At 33.6% G+C, this 17,069-nt stretch overlaps 1 protein-coding gene across 1 annotated transcript in view; it reads left to right on the plus strand.

Annotated features, from left to right (window-relative positions):
- Nucleotides 1-219: 219 nt before the first annotated feature.
- FTO (FTO, alpha-ketoglutarate dependent dioxygenase) overlaps nt 220-17,069 on the plus strand; it is a 216,431-nt gene continuing 199,581 nt past the window's right edge. The window contains exons 1-4 of the mRNA XM_026856958.1: nt 220-342; nt 2,158-2,235; nt 7,775-8,435; nt 16,672-16,815. Coding sequence (XP_026712759.1) covers nt 220-342; nt 2,158-2,235; nt 7,775-8,435; nt 16,672-16,815 — 1,006 coding nt within the window. The remainder of the gene's footprint in view (nt 343-2,157; nt 2,236-7,774; nt 8,436-16,671; nt 16,816-17,069) is intronic.

The following is a 17,069-nucleotide window of genomic DNA, read 5'->3' on the forward strand; positions in this document are numbered from 1 at the left end:
GGAAATGTCCGTGTTGAAATACATTATTTTTTTCCTGCAGTTTAATATGATTTCTTTTACAGATATCAAAGCCAATCTAATGTTTTCAGTGATTTCATGTAATAAAATTGTAGCAAGCTTTTTGTGATAGAGAAGTGTTATTGTTGTAGAATATGCAGCCAATTAGTGTGTCATTTTCTGCCAATTTAATTTGAAGTTACATTATGCTTGGTTTCACCAATGACTTCATGTCAACCTACCAACAACCTGTCCCCAAAGAAAACTAGGGATCTACAGAAATTACATTGCTGGTTCAGAAATTTCAGTGCTGCTCTTCTCAGTCGAGTCAGTGCTCAGCAGATCGTGAGTGTGGAGATGAGTAAGTGAGAGCTACCTGCTCTTATTTTAGTTGGACTGATCTGTTAGTGCTAAATCTTAAAATCTCATGATGTTAAGCCTCTGTCATCTTCCTTGATGCTTAAATTTGAATACATTAGATTCACTGTCACAGAATAGAATATACAGTAACGCTCATCGTAGTTCAGCTTTCCTTGTTTATGTGTTTGCTATAAGCCAGCAGTTAGTTATTACATGCAATATTTCTTCCTTCCTTTTTAAAATAGGATTGGCAGAATAGGGAAGATCTGGTTTGTGCAACTCAAAAAGATTATGAAAAGGAGATTTTACAAGAAAAAAGAGAGAAATGTTTCTTTTAACAATGAATTCTCTTGTCTATGGATTAATCAATTTGCAGTGATATCTAGGTGATGAAATATGTAGTTGTTCCCGTATAACTAGGTTTTATCAAAGTGTTAGTGATACCCGTTTTTAACTTACTCTGCATTTTCCTTTGTTACACCCTTATCGTTCCTTTAAAAACTGTATTCCATTTCCATCTGGTCTTGCTCTTGCAACATAAAAGTATTGAGCTAGCTACAACTTCAATTATTTTTTGTAATAGTGTTTATGTAGTTGAAAATACTGCAGTAAAAATGAGAATTTCAATCCTGATATCTGAAATACTTAAGCATTATTGCAGATTTAGTTTTATGATCTTTGAGTTGCATTTTTATTAGTGAGTATTTGTTAACGATCAAAGTTTGTGAAGGAACCATCCTTGCAAGCTAAAATGAAGAAGAAATAAAGGAAATGGTGTATTACTTTTCTAGGCCAATACTTCTTTCACTGTTACAATTTTCATGTTGTTGTTGATTTATACTTCTACCGTGTTGAGTTAGTGTTGTGTTAGACTGTGGGCAGATAAATGTGAATGGACATACCATGGATTGGAATGTTTGAGTCCAAAAATCTGATGGCAAGTTTCAAATATCTCGTGCACTTTCCAAATCCTTAGCTGCACAATTTCTTGTATAGTGCATACAAAAATCTTATTTTTGTTAATAAAAACCTGGAAAATGCAGTTTGGGGAAAATCAGGCTTTTATCTTAGCAGGTTTTGTTGACTAAACATTGGTATAGAGGTGCTCAGTCTAAAACAGAAGTAAAAAGGGAGTTAAGAGAACAAGAGGACAGAGAAAACCTGCTCTTTGCAGTCAGCTGGTTCTTAGTGCACTCCCAACATCAATCCAGATTTGTGGCTGGATGATGGGGTGGCAGGTCTTGAGGATGGCATTTTAAATACTGCCAAGTTGTAGGGGCTCTGGTGTGTAGCAGATAATGTTTTCTTTTTCCTTCATATACCCATTTCAGGAAACATTGTAGGGTATGCCCAACATTGAGGCTTGTTTTAATGAAGTGTATTATTGAGTCATTTAATGGAGTATGAGCTTTGTACCCATTGGATCCACAAGTTGAAGTAGAAAATAAAATGAAAAAGAAATAAATTGGTATCTAGGTATAAAGTAGGCATTGTTCTGAAGAACATTAAACCAAGGTGGATTTTCATCAGTGTAATAAAGACTGATTATCTAAAAAAGAATTTAGGAGGAAGAATACTCATATGCTCTGGAACTACCTAACCTGAATTACTGCTTTGTAAGTGGAAAAGCTCCACTGATTTTTTGCATCCATGTTTCCTTATTCAGTTTTCCAGAACTGAAGGTAGCAGAATAAATAATTGAACATGTTTGTGTCTTTTTAATACAACTAATTTTATAGTTGGCTGTTTATATCTGCTTTTTAGTTTAAATTTTTTTTCAATTTTACCCTTACAAAACAGAAAAAAAAGCTTCTTGAAGAACTTGGAGAGAATAGACTTCCATACATGACACCAGCCGATGCTGATTTCCATCATTTGGTAATGTATTTCTTTTACTGTACTTCTTTCAAACTAAAATGGCTGCTTGCACTGAACAACAAATAAATCTTTCTTGAAAGAGACACTCTGAAATCTGATACGAAAAAGGTATCTTGATGGCTGGTAATGCACTTCCAGGTGGTGTGAAATAAGACCTCTAAAATTGGGATATTCAAGAATGAAAACTTTGTGAACTTAATTTATTTTTAGGATTTTGCCCTGAGTATCAGTACCTAAGTACCAGTTAACGTGCGTAACAATGTATCATGGTTTCTTATGCTTTATTAAAATACATGTCTCCATTCTTTTTTGTTGTTGTTGTTTTTTGTCTGAGTTGTGAAGAGACCTATTCTTTATAGGTCAGGTCTGACAAAACAGGGAAAATGTTAACATAGAAATTTGAAATTTTTTGGCTTAATTCTACTTTTAAACATTAAGTAACCCTTAAGACTGCTTACAAAATGAACTGTGGAAACTGGAATGTATGCCTCAAATGAAACCAAATAAGAGTTAAAATAAGTCCAGTAGCCACATGAGTAGTAAACCAAATGAATGTATGGAAGAGCATCATGAAATTTATAGAGTATTCTGCATCTATCTTGGATCTTTCTAGGTCAGCTACAAAACATATGGCAAGAATTGTAGGTTCAATTAGATTAAATTGGAACATGGTAAAAAGAAAAACATAAGAAAGAATCTCATAGTTTGAACAGCTACATCAACCGTGCTTATATTACAGACATGTCACCTTTCTTGTTTTGATATATGGCTCAAAGATGTATATGGTAGCATAAAAATAGGTCTGACTTTTTGTGCAAGAATTCATTTCTCTTGTAGAATTCGAAGGCCAAGAAAAATTTAGCACACATCACACTATCAAAAAGGAAAGATGCATTTATGGGTCATATAATGGACTGTGACTCAGAAGCATGAAGTCAAACTCCAGCTTTTCCACAGGATTACAATTGTGATATTGAGAAATCTGTATACTTTCCTCACCTTTCTTGTTCATTTGTGTTGTAGGATGCTTAGGGAAAGTGTAGTTTTCTCCTTATTCTTAGTGCTGAACTTAGTGGAAGTAAGCTTTTGACTGGGATCTTTAACATCTGTAGGAATAAAAATATGAAAACATATAGCTTGTTGTTAAACATAAAAGCACTTCTGTGGATAAGGGCAAGGAAAAGTTTAGAAAAGCTGGAAAAATGTAGGAGAACTTAACAGAATGATTTTTATTTTCTTTTTTTTAAAAAACCCTCAAAACCAAGATACAAACACATGCTTTTCAGTCTTAAACTAATGTTAAAGAAAAAAACTCTTCCTCCTTCTGAGACTCAGGTAGCTTACTGTTACATCTTTCCTAGTCCTACTACATCCCCTCCTGTTTGTTCTCTTACCTGTTGCTGCTAAGAACTGCTGTATCCAGCATCTTTTTCTTCTTCCTATCTTTGTAAACCCACAGTCTTGTGGAGCTAACATGAAAAGAGATGAAGCCAAGTGGTCCAAGTGGTATCTCATTTGCTCAGTATCAATAACCCATAATTATAGAGGATAATGGGAACAAGACAAGCAGTGAAATCAGACCTATTCAAGCCTTAATAGGGTTTAGATACATTCTTTCTGCATCATATAGAATTATACTTTTTGTGTAGTGTTTGTGTGCATGCTAGGTATTTTTAAATATATGTGATAATCATAAGCATCGCAAGCACTTTTGAAATTCTTATGGTGGTTATGAAATGTTACTTTAATCACAGCTGTAGACACTACAAGTTCCATGGTGCTTAAATGTACTACGGATGGAGGGGAAAGAAGGGTGAGAGCTTGAAGACAACAAATTGGCAAAATATAAAATCATATACAGTTTATTTTTATAGTCTGTCTTTCCTGGAGAGACCTGCCTTGCTCCCTTAAGGATCCAACCCTTATAAAACAGGAGTCTCTGAACATGTTGGAAGGGTGTGTTGGATTACATGAGATGCAAGTAAAAAACCTACAGTATTCTGTCAGGTATGGAAATGTGCACTCTGAACAAAACTAAGAAATTCCATAACAAGTAAGACTTCACTGACATCCTCTTTCAATAAATCTTGCCTGATGGAACATTTTAGAAATTAATCCTAAACCAAAAGCTGAAACAATGTAGTTTTTAAAGCCAGTTATGAACAAGAAGAAGTCTGGTTGACAAGGCAATTCACAACTATCTGAAGTACAACTATCGTTGCATGACATAAGTGGCAGTTTGCTTATCAAGGGTTCTCACTGCTGATCTCTAACGTTATTTTATCACTTGGGTCATCCTGTAGGGTGATTCTCTGTGTTGAGTACCACCATTAGAAGTGAAAGCATGTGTATACTTAAAATCATGTGGGTAACATTCATGTGAAGAATTGAGCATCAGATGGCTTTTTCTTTCATCCTGTAGTTGCCAGTAATGTACCTACTTCTTTCAGAGCAAACAGTGCATTGACCTTTAATACTTGCTGTCAGAGTTACAACACAGAGTACATGATTACTCCCCCTTTCCCATCCCCCCAAAACAACTAGGTGTCCAGTGTGAACCCAGCTTTCACCCTGTGTTCTGATCTCTTAATGCTTTCCTTATGTAGGACATAGCACAAAGACTAGTCGGAGATTTAAAGACAACCAAACTGTTTTCATGTGATGTGTCGAAAATGTGTTTCCACTTCCGGATTTATTCTGAGATATCAGTGTATTGGTTTGGGGTTTTTTTAAGGTAGAATCCTAAGTATACTGTGTAACTTAATGATAAAATAGTTCTTAAGCATATCATTTTAAAACACAACCCAAAGGTAATATGCCTCTGATTTGGCTGGCAAAAAAATGTGGAAGACATTACCTCTGGAGTTCTGGAGTGGAATACAATGTTGTTACCTTTGTAAAATTTGTTGCGCTTCCTTTCTAGTGCATGTTTTCAGGCATTTAGTTGTTTTACATCATATTGTTATTTCCCTCCTTCAGGTTGTAATAATTGTTTGGAATTTCTTGTGTGCGATACATGTCAGAAATTCAGTATATTAAATGGTTTAAAAATATTTAGTAATAATGGTGTTTCAAATATTCCATAATAGCATATGTAACGTGGTAATTGGTTAATCTGACCTGAGTATGTCCAATATACAGAATTAGTTAAAAAAATACTGGGATACTGCCATAGAACTGGTAGTGCTCTTTTTTTTACATATATCACTTGCATGATAAAACTAATCGTGCAGTCATAATCTTTATGTCACAACTTATAATGCTCTGTCATTATTAACTATGATAGTGAAAGAATACTTACGATTCCCATCAACCTATACCACACAACTGACTGTAGCCTATAGCTGTAAATCCTTAAAATTTGCAGTTACTCATTTCAGGAGTTATTCTTTATAAGGATTTTTTTTTCACTGTGCTGTTCAAAAGCTACAGATACAAAGCAGTGATTGAAAGAAAAGGGACAGTTCAGGACCTCTAAAGGAATCGTTTCAGGCTTCTGGCAAGCTCAGGCAAATTGTGTTTATCAAGTTCATATTCAGTTCTTTTAATGAAAGCTGGGATCCAATGTTCTGTCATGGGGATTGTAGAGGGACATTCAAACTGACCTGGGATCATATTCAAGCTTTGGTATTTAAAATTAAGCATGTAAATACTTTTACCATAAATTATTATCTGTAAGTACTGTTATGTGGCCTTTTTTTCCCTCTCTCTAGGAAACTAGGTTTTGGAAATCATAAGGATGTGTAAATAAAGGGAGTTAGTGTCACAGTAAAAACTCACAAGTAATGGTGGCAGGGTTTTATAGATAAACTAAGATTTATTATGTATAATCATAAAATTAGAATAGAGTTCTCCTTTTTAGTAGAAACAAATGATGCTATAAAGCCACATCTTCAGTGTTGTAGGATAACAATGCGTAATGATGCAAAAGTCTTAACTGTTTCCATGCAGTAGAAAATGAATACTGACTTACTGCCTAGTTTGTGGTTCTTAAAGAAACCTTTTCCGGATTTTAAAATTAATTTCCTGAAAGGCAGGTTTAAATCTGACTTGGAAGTATATAGTGCTAGTAAAGTGGTTTTGAGTTGTACCAGAAGAAGCCTGCAGATGGATTGTTGGTCATTGTGATGCTTTTGTGTTGGTGACTTTTATTTGCTTTTTTTTTTTTTTCCTCACAACACGATCAGTATCTACCTTTCCACAGACTGGTGGCTTAACTGCTGCACAAAAGGCAATAGGTATAGTGAGTCGTTTAGAGCTTCACACATGCTAATTGATACCTGATAGACTCACATTACAGCCTCTTCTTACTAAGGGCATTAGTTAGCATCTGGTGTTTTTTTTGTTTGTGTTTTTTTGTTTGTTTGTTTTGTTTTGGGGTTTTTTTTTGGTGGTTTTTTTTGATTAATTAATTTTAATGAATTACATAGGAATTTAGTCTATCTAAGAGTTTATCCTCTAGCCTTTGTCCAGTTTGCCAAACAGTCTCGGCAGTAGTTAAAGCAGATTTGCAGGCAACTAATAAAAGGTGTGATTATGTGATACTCAACTTCCTTAGTGAGTATCCAAGCCTTCCTGGAGGGGGAAGCAGTATTTTGTATACAAAGCAAGATACTGCTGATTAACAGTGTTATAACTTGCTGGAAGTTGTTGCCTCCACACACTGCTGGATTCAGATCTCCAGCTGGTGCCAGAGCTGGTGTGGTCAGAAGAGGATATGAGGAAAAAGATATTACAGGTGGGGAGATGGGGAGGAAAATAAAGTTGGAAATTTTCTTTTATCTAAAAGGGGAACTTTCAGATAAAATAGATGAGTTAATTGGCATGCATTGAGGAATGTGAAAATAGAAAGGACCAGTATGTCAAGGACTTTTTTTGTAGATGGAGGTGCAGTACAGCAGAATGTTGGCCTTTTTTTTGAAAATGTATATTTTCATTTTGTTATTTTTTCCTGAAAAATTATTGTTATATAAAACTAATTCAGTTTATGTGTAGCCCTCTAGAATTCTGTACATTAGAATGGGACCAAATGGTCTTTGCAACCATTGGAAAAAGACAAGGTGCTTTCTTACTGCTTGATATTCTATTGTTTGTACACTTAAAGGTAGCATTATCTACAGATTCATCAGGGGAGTTTATACATTCTGTTGATTTCTGCTAGAATCCTCAGATCTATTTATTTATAGATTTGCCCTGTTGATATTCTCTGGTTACAGGCCACTAGTATGTATCCACAGTTAGTGCAATATACTGAAATATGAAAATAAATTAACAAATACTGGCATCTATTTCTTCACTGTATTCTAGACTCGTGCTTGATAACTTGTCAGTTTAGCCTTGTCTGGTTTTATATATTTTTATATATATATATATATATAAAATACTTATATATATATATATATTTTTATATATATATATATATAAATATAAAAGAAAGTATATATATGTTATATATATATATTAAATACTTTGGTTTCTTAAAAAAAAAAAAAATTCTTTTGCTGTTTTTGTTGTTTGGTTTTCTTTTTTTCTTCTTCAGTGGAAGACGAAATATTCCAAGCTGATTTTCAGGAAATCTGATACAGTGCCTGAAGAGCTCCATCAAATGGTACAAGAAGGCTTTCTGACCTTGCGAAAACATGATTGTTTCTTTCAAGATCTTGTAAGGATCAAAGGAAAAGATTTTGTTACCCCAGTGTCTCGCATATTAATTGGAAATCCAGGATGCACTTACAAGTACTTGAACACAAGATTATTTACAGTTCCTTGGCCTATTGAAGGTTATGATATAAAATATTGCAGTCCTCAAATACATGATGCTTGTAAAGCATTAATCAGACTGAATGACTACTTGCATATTGAAGCAGTCAAGGCATTACAAGGACAAAATTTGTTGGAGACCAAAGAAAGTAAAGATACTACTGTAATAGATAGGGAGCAAAATTTTGCTACTTCTCTTATGGAGAAGGGGTCAGGTTCAAAGGATCAAAGCAGTTGTTGTGTTCCAGAGGATGACTATTTAAGTCTAAAGAACAGAACATCTTATAACGTGACTTTATTAAATTATATGGATCCACAACAAATGCTGTACTTGAAACAAGAACCTTATTTTGGAATGGGGAACATGGCAGTGAGCTGGCACCATGACGAGAATCTGGTTGAAAGGTCAACGGTTGCTGTGTACAGTTATAGCTGTGAAGGTGAGTAATGGGAGGTAGGAGTTGACTAATGATATAAATATATTAAATCCCTGAAGCAATTTTATGTTGCCTTGTGTGTACGTACATAAGCACACCTGCTTGCTAGTCTAGATTTGTTACGTGCTTCTGAATATATTGTGCTACTTTCTGTATTTAAGACCTATCTTTTTTCTACTAAAACCTGTACAAAATACACCTGTGTTCACTGCAGTGGGCTTATCAGTTGTTCTCCAAGTAGATTTGAAAATTGGTATGATTAAAATCTTGACTAAGAGCCCAGAGATCAAAATCTGTCAAATACATCTTTCGGGTTAACTCATGTGCATATTTTCTATTCTGTAAAATGCTTCATTGTAGTTGAGATCACTGCCTTCATTGTATCATTCATCATATACAAACTCACTGCTGCTTTATGCTGATTTTACGACTCTTCTTTCTATAGAAAGATCATTTTAGCTTGGTTTTGTATAAAAGTATTACTGTATTTACTTGGAAGTATATACATTTTGTCTAGGCGTGCTGTAGTGCTAATGCATGTTTTATGGAGGACTTGCCAACATTTCTGTAGTTGAGAAGGGTGGAAATTTTCCATTAAAAGACCTGTTGTCTGACAGGCTTTGCAGCTCTTAGTTGTTTAAAAAACATTTAAATGCAGTATTAAGGGGAAAAAAGTGTAGTTGAAGAGTCGTTAAATATTTCATTTTTAGTTTCAATTGCCTTTCTCATTTTTATCTTTATTTAAGAACAGATATGAGGATTTTTTTTTTCTAACTGTTTAAACAAAGCCTTGGATTTTTTTCTAATGGCTTCCAGTTTTGCAAACATAAGATTAGAATTTAGGCACTTGAGTTGAATTTGCAAATGCTCTGTTATGTTTCATAATTCACAACTGGTTTTTGGTCCTTTCAAAAATCCTTTGATGTTTGCTTCAAAACATGGGAAGAATTCACGTTGACTTTGGTAGGTTTTAGCTAAAGACCATGATGTAAAAATAATAGCTTATACTTTCATGTGCATTCTCTTGTTAGTTTTGTTATTAGTTTTGAAAAAAAATAGGTCACTTTGTTTCTTAAATTTCAGCTGAAATCATCATATTTACAGTTTCCTGGACATAAAACATCAACTGGTTTAGCAAACTGAATAGAAGAGATTCCCTGACCAGTAGAAGTGTCATTTTATTAATGAACCTTTTTCTGTCCTGTTTGCCAAAGACATTGGTATTTTATGTCCAGTAATTATTTTTTCAGTAGTACTGTAGATAAATATTTTTTTCATTAACATTAAGTTCAGTTAACATTCATTAAGTTAAAGAAGCATAAACATGAAGTAGTAATACTGTTTGTGAGGATTTATTGTAATATGATTTTAACACTTTTAACTTTAACATGAAACTTGCTTGTGGAGGGGAAAAAATGAGTCCCTTTAAGTTCAGAGAGCTATAAATTAACAAAGAGGAAAGCTGCTATGTTTATTCAGATTTGTCACTTGATTTTGTTTCTTCAAGTTCAGCAAGTTAGATAGGTAACATTTATGCTGTTTTAAAACCACTGCAAATTCTATGGAAGCTTTGATTGACAAGGGTAGGAAGAAAGATTTGATCTATTTAGACAAAAAATTATTTTGATATCTGTATGCATTTAATGTTTTTGCCACATACAAGGTTTTTTCATAAGAACACTTAAAAGTTCATATTTTTTTCCTGAAGGATTTAAAGATAGACATGAAAACTTTACAAAGCTAAGAACTTTCCAGTGAATGATCATTCTATCATTCACATTTACAAAAAAAATACAAAATTACTACTTCAAATTTTTGAATTTTTGCAGTGATTTTGAACTTTTGCAGAGTTTTTGGTCAAATTGAAATTTGATTATCTATTTGGGGGATTTCTTGGCAGGAGGTGGTGATACTAAAACCTCACTGTAGCTGGAGATAATGCAGAAGATTTTTTTTTGGAAGAAAATGATTTATGAAGTCAGATCTGAATCTGAACAAGATTGAATTCCACTTGATAGTTCTTGAGGATGGCTTAAGTTGATTTCATGAACTTCAGAGGGAGTTTAAGGTGCCTGGCATGGTTTCTGAGCAACACAAGGAACTTCCCATAGTACACCTTTATGTAAAACCAGTTGACTCGCATCTGTCTGTGTCCCTAAATGAAGCTGTATTTATAATTGGCAAACTTACTAATAATTTGGAAGAAATGGAACCTGATTATAGTTTGTGAATATGGCATTGTAATTTAAGTGACAGTAAATAACCTGTGTGTGTTAAAAGTTTTCTACCCAGCACATCCAAGAGGAATAATTAACCTACTTGATTTTAGAAAACTAAATAGATTCTTTTGCACTTCTGATTTCCTGTTTATATCTTTCAAATGCTGGTGTTTACAAATGTATCAGTGCTTATAGTGTTATTCATTCCAGTTCCATATCACTTTAATGTGTTGGTGGTTTCCACAGTTCACAAAGACTGTCAGTATTTATTTACTGTGTCTCTTTACCAAGCTCTTCATAACTGTGAAGCAAGAAGAGGTTCCACATCTTTTTAAAGACTATTTTTAAGTCTTTGTAGAAGCATATCTTGAGTCCTCTTCCCTTTTTTCATAAATATATTTGCTTTTTATGCCAGTATCTTTTATTACTTACTCCATTAATTCATTTAGTTCCTTTAGTAATGCGTTAGCATTGAATTCTCACTGTAGTGTATAACAACTATTAGAGAATCATTATAGAATACATAACAAAAAGAATAGAGGTGCTCAGAATTTTTTTTATGGAATAATTTTTCCTTAAAATATGTCAATTAGATGGATTAATAATTTTCTGGGAGAAAACACTGATTCTGTGGGAAGTTCAAACATAAATTATTCATAATCATAAATGTTGATTTTTTTGTTAAAACTAGCTTTTCTGCTAGGTCTTGCACGTGTTTTTTTGTCAGCTCTCTATTCCTTAGATTCTTACTGATCTCTGTAGTACTCCACACACTGAGGATCTGTGGCAGCTCTGTGGCATGGGGAAGCTAGGGCTTCCAGAGCTTCATGGCTAATACCGATCTGTCCTGCCACAAATGCAGGTTTTCAGATTCTGAATAGCAAGAGCCATAGGAGTCAAGCAATCTTACTGCATGCTGGCAGCTGTTTGTTAGACTGTTTAGACATGCATAACTCAGGTTACATGGTTTTCTTTTAAATTTAATTTGCATTTCTATATCATAATTTGTTTGGTACATACTTATTTGATTAAATAGTATTAAACCAGAGACTACTGTAATTGAAACAACTTTATTTTCTTGTTCACTTGTTTGGTGTTTGATGCCATAATGAAAATTTAATGTTTGAAACTTTTGATCAATATTAATTGGAGTAAAAGCAGTTTTTAATATGCCAGAAAAGAAATTTGAGAGCCAACATAAAGATATTGGAACAAGCCAATATTCTAATTAGTATCACTGTTAATTTTCTCGTTTCCAGTGTCAAACTGTTTCAGAGCAACTTCAAATGAGGTACACTTCTAACAACAAAATGAGACGTTTTGCTTAATGTTTATGTGAATAATATTTGCTTTTGTTTACATTAAAATGAAATGTATTACATTACACTAGATTTAAAGTGTGTTATCAAGTGATAAGAATAGGCCCTCACAAAAATTTGGGAAATTTCCTTTTAATGTGTATACTGTGTTAAAGTGCATGAGTGACAGTCATGTTGCATATGCAGAACTGAATACATTACAGAATGTGTGTTCAGTGATGCTGTCAATAACACTATTTGGAATTAATTTATTTTTCAGAATTTACCATGGAATAGGAATTCCAAATTTTGACCAATTTAGGATTTTTAATAACACAGCAGCTTACAAATATCATATCACATGAGAGCATTAAGGTAAAAACTTGTTCAGGATTTTAATATTGTAAACTAATAGCCCTTTTTTATTTCCTGCTCTATTTATAGAGTAAACTGCAATCCAAATATTGGTGGTATAAGGGCATTTTCAAAAATGGAATTTTGTCCATGAAAATTTCCTAATGAACAGCTTTCCCTCCGGTCTTTGTAAGTTTTGTAGGAAGTTTTACTGCTTAGCAGAGAACTAGTTGGTTCTAAAGATGCTCTTTGAAGTAGAGACTTGTTTCGGTTACCAATTTAGAGATGGAAAATAATGTAGTCACTGAAAGTGTCCATGTTTCTTTTACCTGGGTTTCCCACAAACAATGTTTGAGGTTAGTTTTCTCTGGAATTCTATACAGTATCTTGTTTGTCCTCTTACTTAAGACCTACTTGCTATATAAATCTCTTTACGGAACAACTGGCTTAGTTCACTGACAAGGTAATGTTGAAAGGCTTAACAAATTTACAGTTAGTTGCATTAATGACTGATCTTGAAGGAGCTTTTATGCTTATTTCTTTTGTAAAATGCTGTTTGTATTTTTTCACAGTGTGATGTTAGATGCATTATCCTAGTATTAACTCTAAAGACAGCTATTTAATTTTTACAGCAATTGCGAATAAAAATAATTGAGATTCACTACAGATGTATGTTTCCTCATTAGGTTAAAAAAAAAAAAATCCTGAAACTACAAAAGTTGTTCAGCACTGAAGTCAATCTAGATCTGTAGTTGACCAATAATCCTTTTTATATACTGCTTAATGGATAGAAGTCATGAAGTAGATGTTTGTACAGGATAAGAACAATTATATTAAATGGGTTTTAATGTCAATAGTGTAGTAGAAATATTGCTTGTTGAAGGACTAGAAATGGTATGTAGAAAAATCTATATTGCTTCTTAAGAAATGAATATGTGAGCAAAATTGTCACATCTGTAACTTATAGGTTCTGACCAGTTGGAATTATATGAGAGAATCAGAAATTTGCAATGATCTGATTATTCTTATAATAATAGGTTTGAATCCTTGTTTTCTAAAAAGAAATTATCGTTTCAATTAACTGCTGTTGTGGGTTTTTTTTAACCATGCTCTGACTGATTCGATAAAGTGTCCTTCAAGCATGAAGAGATGGCAGAATATTCTTTGTTCTTATTTTAGTGCTTTTGTTCTTGATATATTTGGACACAGTATTCCAAATATGAATTGATAAGAACAGTGTTGGCAAATCTGGTTTTTGTTTTTGTGAATGTCAGTTGCAAGCAAAAGCTAAAATGTTGGTACAGTTTAATTAACCTCTTATGCTATGGCTTCTCAGTAATAAGATAGAAGAAAAAACTCTGGGTGGGTACTCATTCTTTCCCACAAGCTCCTGAAAAGCAAAGTATGCTCTGCTTTTTTCACTTCTTGCATATAACGTATATCAATTGCTATAGAAGACAGTAATAATGTATATATTTTATTAATCACTGAACATGTGCCCAAATTCTTTTAAATTCTGGAATAAAACAATCAAACTATATTTTTATTTTTTTTTTCTGTATCTGTCTAGCAATGGTCCTTTGGATTTAATGACAAACTAGATGTTTACTATCCTTGTTTTTAGCAATGTGTTGGCAGTGATTCCGTTTAAGAAAGCATGTTTGATTTAAGATTACATTTAGGATGTAGTTTGGCATTACAGTTTGACTTGAATAGAGAACATTTAGGTTTCAGAGTGTCAGAAAACTCTCAAACTCTCCTTGAAGATTTTTGGTGCCAATTAGCAAAGAAATCTTTCAAGGCTGCTTTTTCTTTCTGTGCTGAGGAACAATGACCAAACTAGATCCAGGAAAACAAGTTTCTTGTTCTGAACCTCACCATGACCCAGACCTGATAAGATCAGGTCTTAGACCTGCAACATCTCTGAAATTCAAGCCGACTAGTTAGAAGCATAATGTTGTGGCCAATTTTCTGCAGCTACATTCTCACTTTCATGGTTTTACCTTAATTACAGGTTTGATGAGTTATTGTTGCTATGTTGTGGTAAGCTTGTTACCTGGTTGCATCATTTCAGCAGGGATGCAAGCGTAAAGGTTTCTTGCAGGCCAAATTCTATACATCTTTAATGAACAGAATTCAAATTTGCAGATAAATTTTATTATATTTCCCTTAAAAACTGTTACATTTGACCATTTCTATATAGTCTACTCCAAAATAAATACATGTTCTTAAGGCGCTGCATATGTGGAAGATCCACGTGATTTACTTGTGAATACCTGTGGTTTAGATGCATCCAAGTGTTTTTACTTTGGGAACTGTAATTACATCAGTGAATATAGAGCATTCAGTCATACTTGAGGTGTGACATAAAGAATTTAAGAACAACTTCTTTTTAAAAGTTTGTCAGTGCTACCAAGAGCACGAATGTGAAGGTGTCTTTTTTTTTTTTCTCTTGCTCTCACTGTCAGAATAGCTTGCATTTAAAAGCTAGTAGCAGCTTGCTTCCATTTGTTACCGAAATAACATGGTAGGAGCAATCAGTTTCAATTGCTGCTGATAATTATAAGGTGCGATAACTGTGAATATAGAGAAAAGGAGACTGTGAGCTACATTTGAACTCTGTACTTAAGCAATAAAAAATTTATCAAACTGCAAAAAATAAGTCATTTTAACGAGCACATTCCAAAGGTGCTGGATTTATGAGGAGACCCCAGGAAACTTTGATTGAAATTGCTGTCTCTGATTGTAGTTCTATATTTTATTGGTGCCATATTGTGAACAGTGCTGCTGCCAGAGTGAATGGGAAAGCAGCATAACAGAGAGAGTTAACCCAGAAAGGTTACCTCTCTTTATAATATCCATGATGTATTGCATTAAAAATGCCTTGAAAGCCACCCTATTTGCAGTTTTCAGAAAACATTTTTTCTTAAATTAAATTACGATTTATCTGAAGAGGGCAGAAAATGTGAAAGCCCCTTGAAGACTTTAGTATTGATTTTTTCTAAGCATTTGCTAGCTCTTGTTTTCTCATTTCTGTGCTCCTTGATAGAAAGGCCTAGAGCTCCTGAGCCAAAGCTTCAGCTGAATGAGAACTGCAACAGCAAAGGGAGGGAATACGGGAACCGAATTTACAGTAGGAGTTCTAATGAAGAACTTTAGATTGGCTTTTTAAATGGTTTTGGCTCTCTGCTTCCTGAATTTGAGCAATATTTAGTTGATGTAGGAAACTAAGACAATTTATTAATTACTAAAGGGTATTCCCAACTAAAGAAACATTGCAGTAACCATGCAAGGTAAATGACTTGAATATTTTGAAAGTGTGAGTTCAAGGTCACTTTTTATGTATACTTGTTGTAATAAGAGTTATAAATCTTTAGTATTTTTATTCTAGAATTAAATGAAGACAAAAGTAAAAAAAAATAATATATGAAAACCCATTTGAAATGGACAGTGAAATGGACACACACAGTTACTAATTTATGAGCAATAATTAGGCATGCTACATAGTTGATGATTTCTAACTGTTCATTGCTATTCTGTGCCAACTGCTTATTAAAACCTCATCCTCCCTCTGTCAAAATGCTCTGTTACTTTAGCCATAAAACTGTTATGCCATAGCTCCCAAATACCTTGTTACAAATGCTGACTGTATCTTTCAGTTTGTACTGCAGTGAACTAAGCTTATGAAAATAGTTCTGAGGGATTAAGCTCTAAATACTATTTCTATGCAGTGGATTATTTTTTCCCCAAGCTCAACACATTCATGTTGCTTAATGATAAGAAAAATGTTGTGGCAAATGCATTGAAGCTTCATTGGTTCTTGCACATGTTATCTAGGCATGTTTGACTAATAATTTTGAGAAAAGAATGACAGATATGATTGCAAGATTCTCTCAACTTTGTTGGTCTAGATTGTGTTTTGTGCCCATTATTTCACCTTACTTTGCCTCAGTTTATCATTTGGTGAAATTGCAAGTATGTAAGCAAATGAAATTGTTCATAAAATGTTTTGGCTGTTTATGAGTTGAAATTCTTTTAGAAGGTATCTATTTTTATATCAGTGTTGCTGCATTATTTTCTTTTTTCTTCTGTGCTTACAGTTTTATCAATGTAAAAAATAAAAAAAAAAAAAAAAAAAGTCAAGATTAACTAAAACTCCTATTTCATGTACTTGAGAACTTCAGAAAAACCTGAGTCCATTACAAACGTTGCTTTGATTTTGCCTATTAAGATTGTACCAATGTGGGATATCATTAAGTCTGTATTATTAGACTGGATATTGTATTTTATGGTTCTCACCTTGTCTGTCATCTTTGTGGTGTTTTTTGTTTTTTGTTTTTTTCTCTCTCTCTCTCTCTCTCTTTAAAGGTTCATCCATGGAAGAAAGTAATGAACAAAAACTGAGAGGAAGAGACCCAGCTGTTTGGCATGTAGGCTTGAAGGTAGCATGGAACATAGAGACACCTGGATTAGCAATGCCACTTCACCAAGGAGACTTCTACTTGATGCTTGGTAATTTTTCAAGGGCTAAGAAGGTGAACTTTCTGTTGAACACAGAGAAAATGACACTTAGTTTAATATAAGTTATCATACCTTCCTTTCAGTTAGGACTTGCCTTATTTAGAAAGATATGACATCTGACTAGTGTAAAATAAATTCCTCCTACCCTGCCCATTTCCAGCATATTTTGGGGAACTTTTTTTTCCCTAATGTTTCTTTCATTTCACAGCTAAGAAAGGAAGTATTCTTTTTTTAGCCTTTTCTGT

Source organism: Athene cunicularia, assembly GCF_003259725.1.
Source record: "Athene cunicularia isolate RWA chromosome 11 unlocalized genomic scaffold, athCun1 chr11_part1, whole genome shotgun sequence".
Lineage (NCBI taxonomy): Eukaryota > Metazoa > Chordata > Aves > Strigiformes > Strigidae > Athene > Athene cunicularia.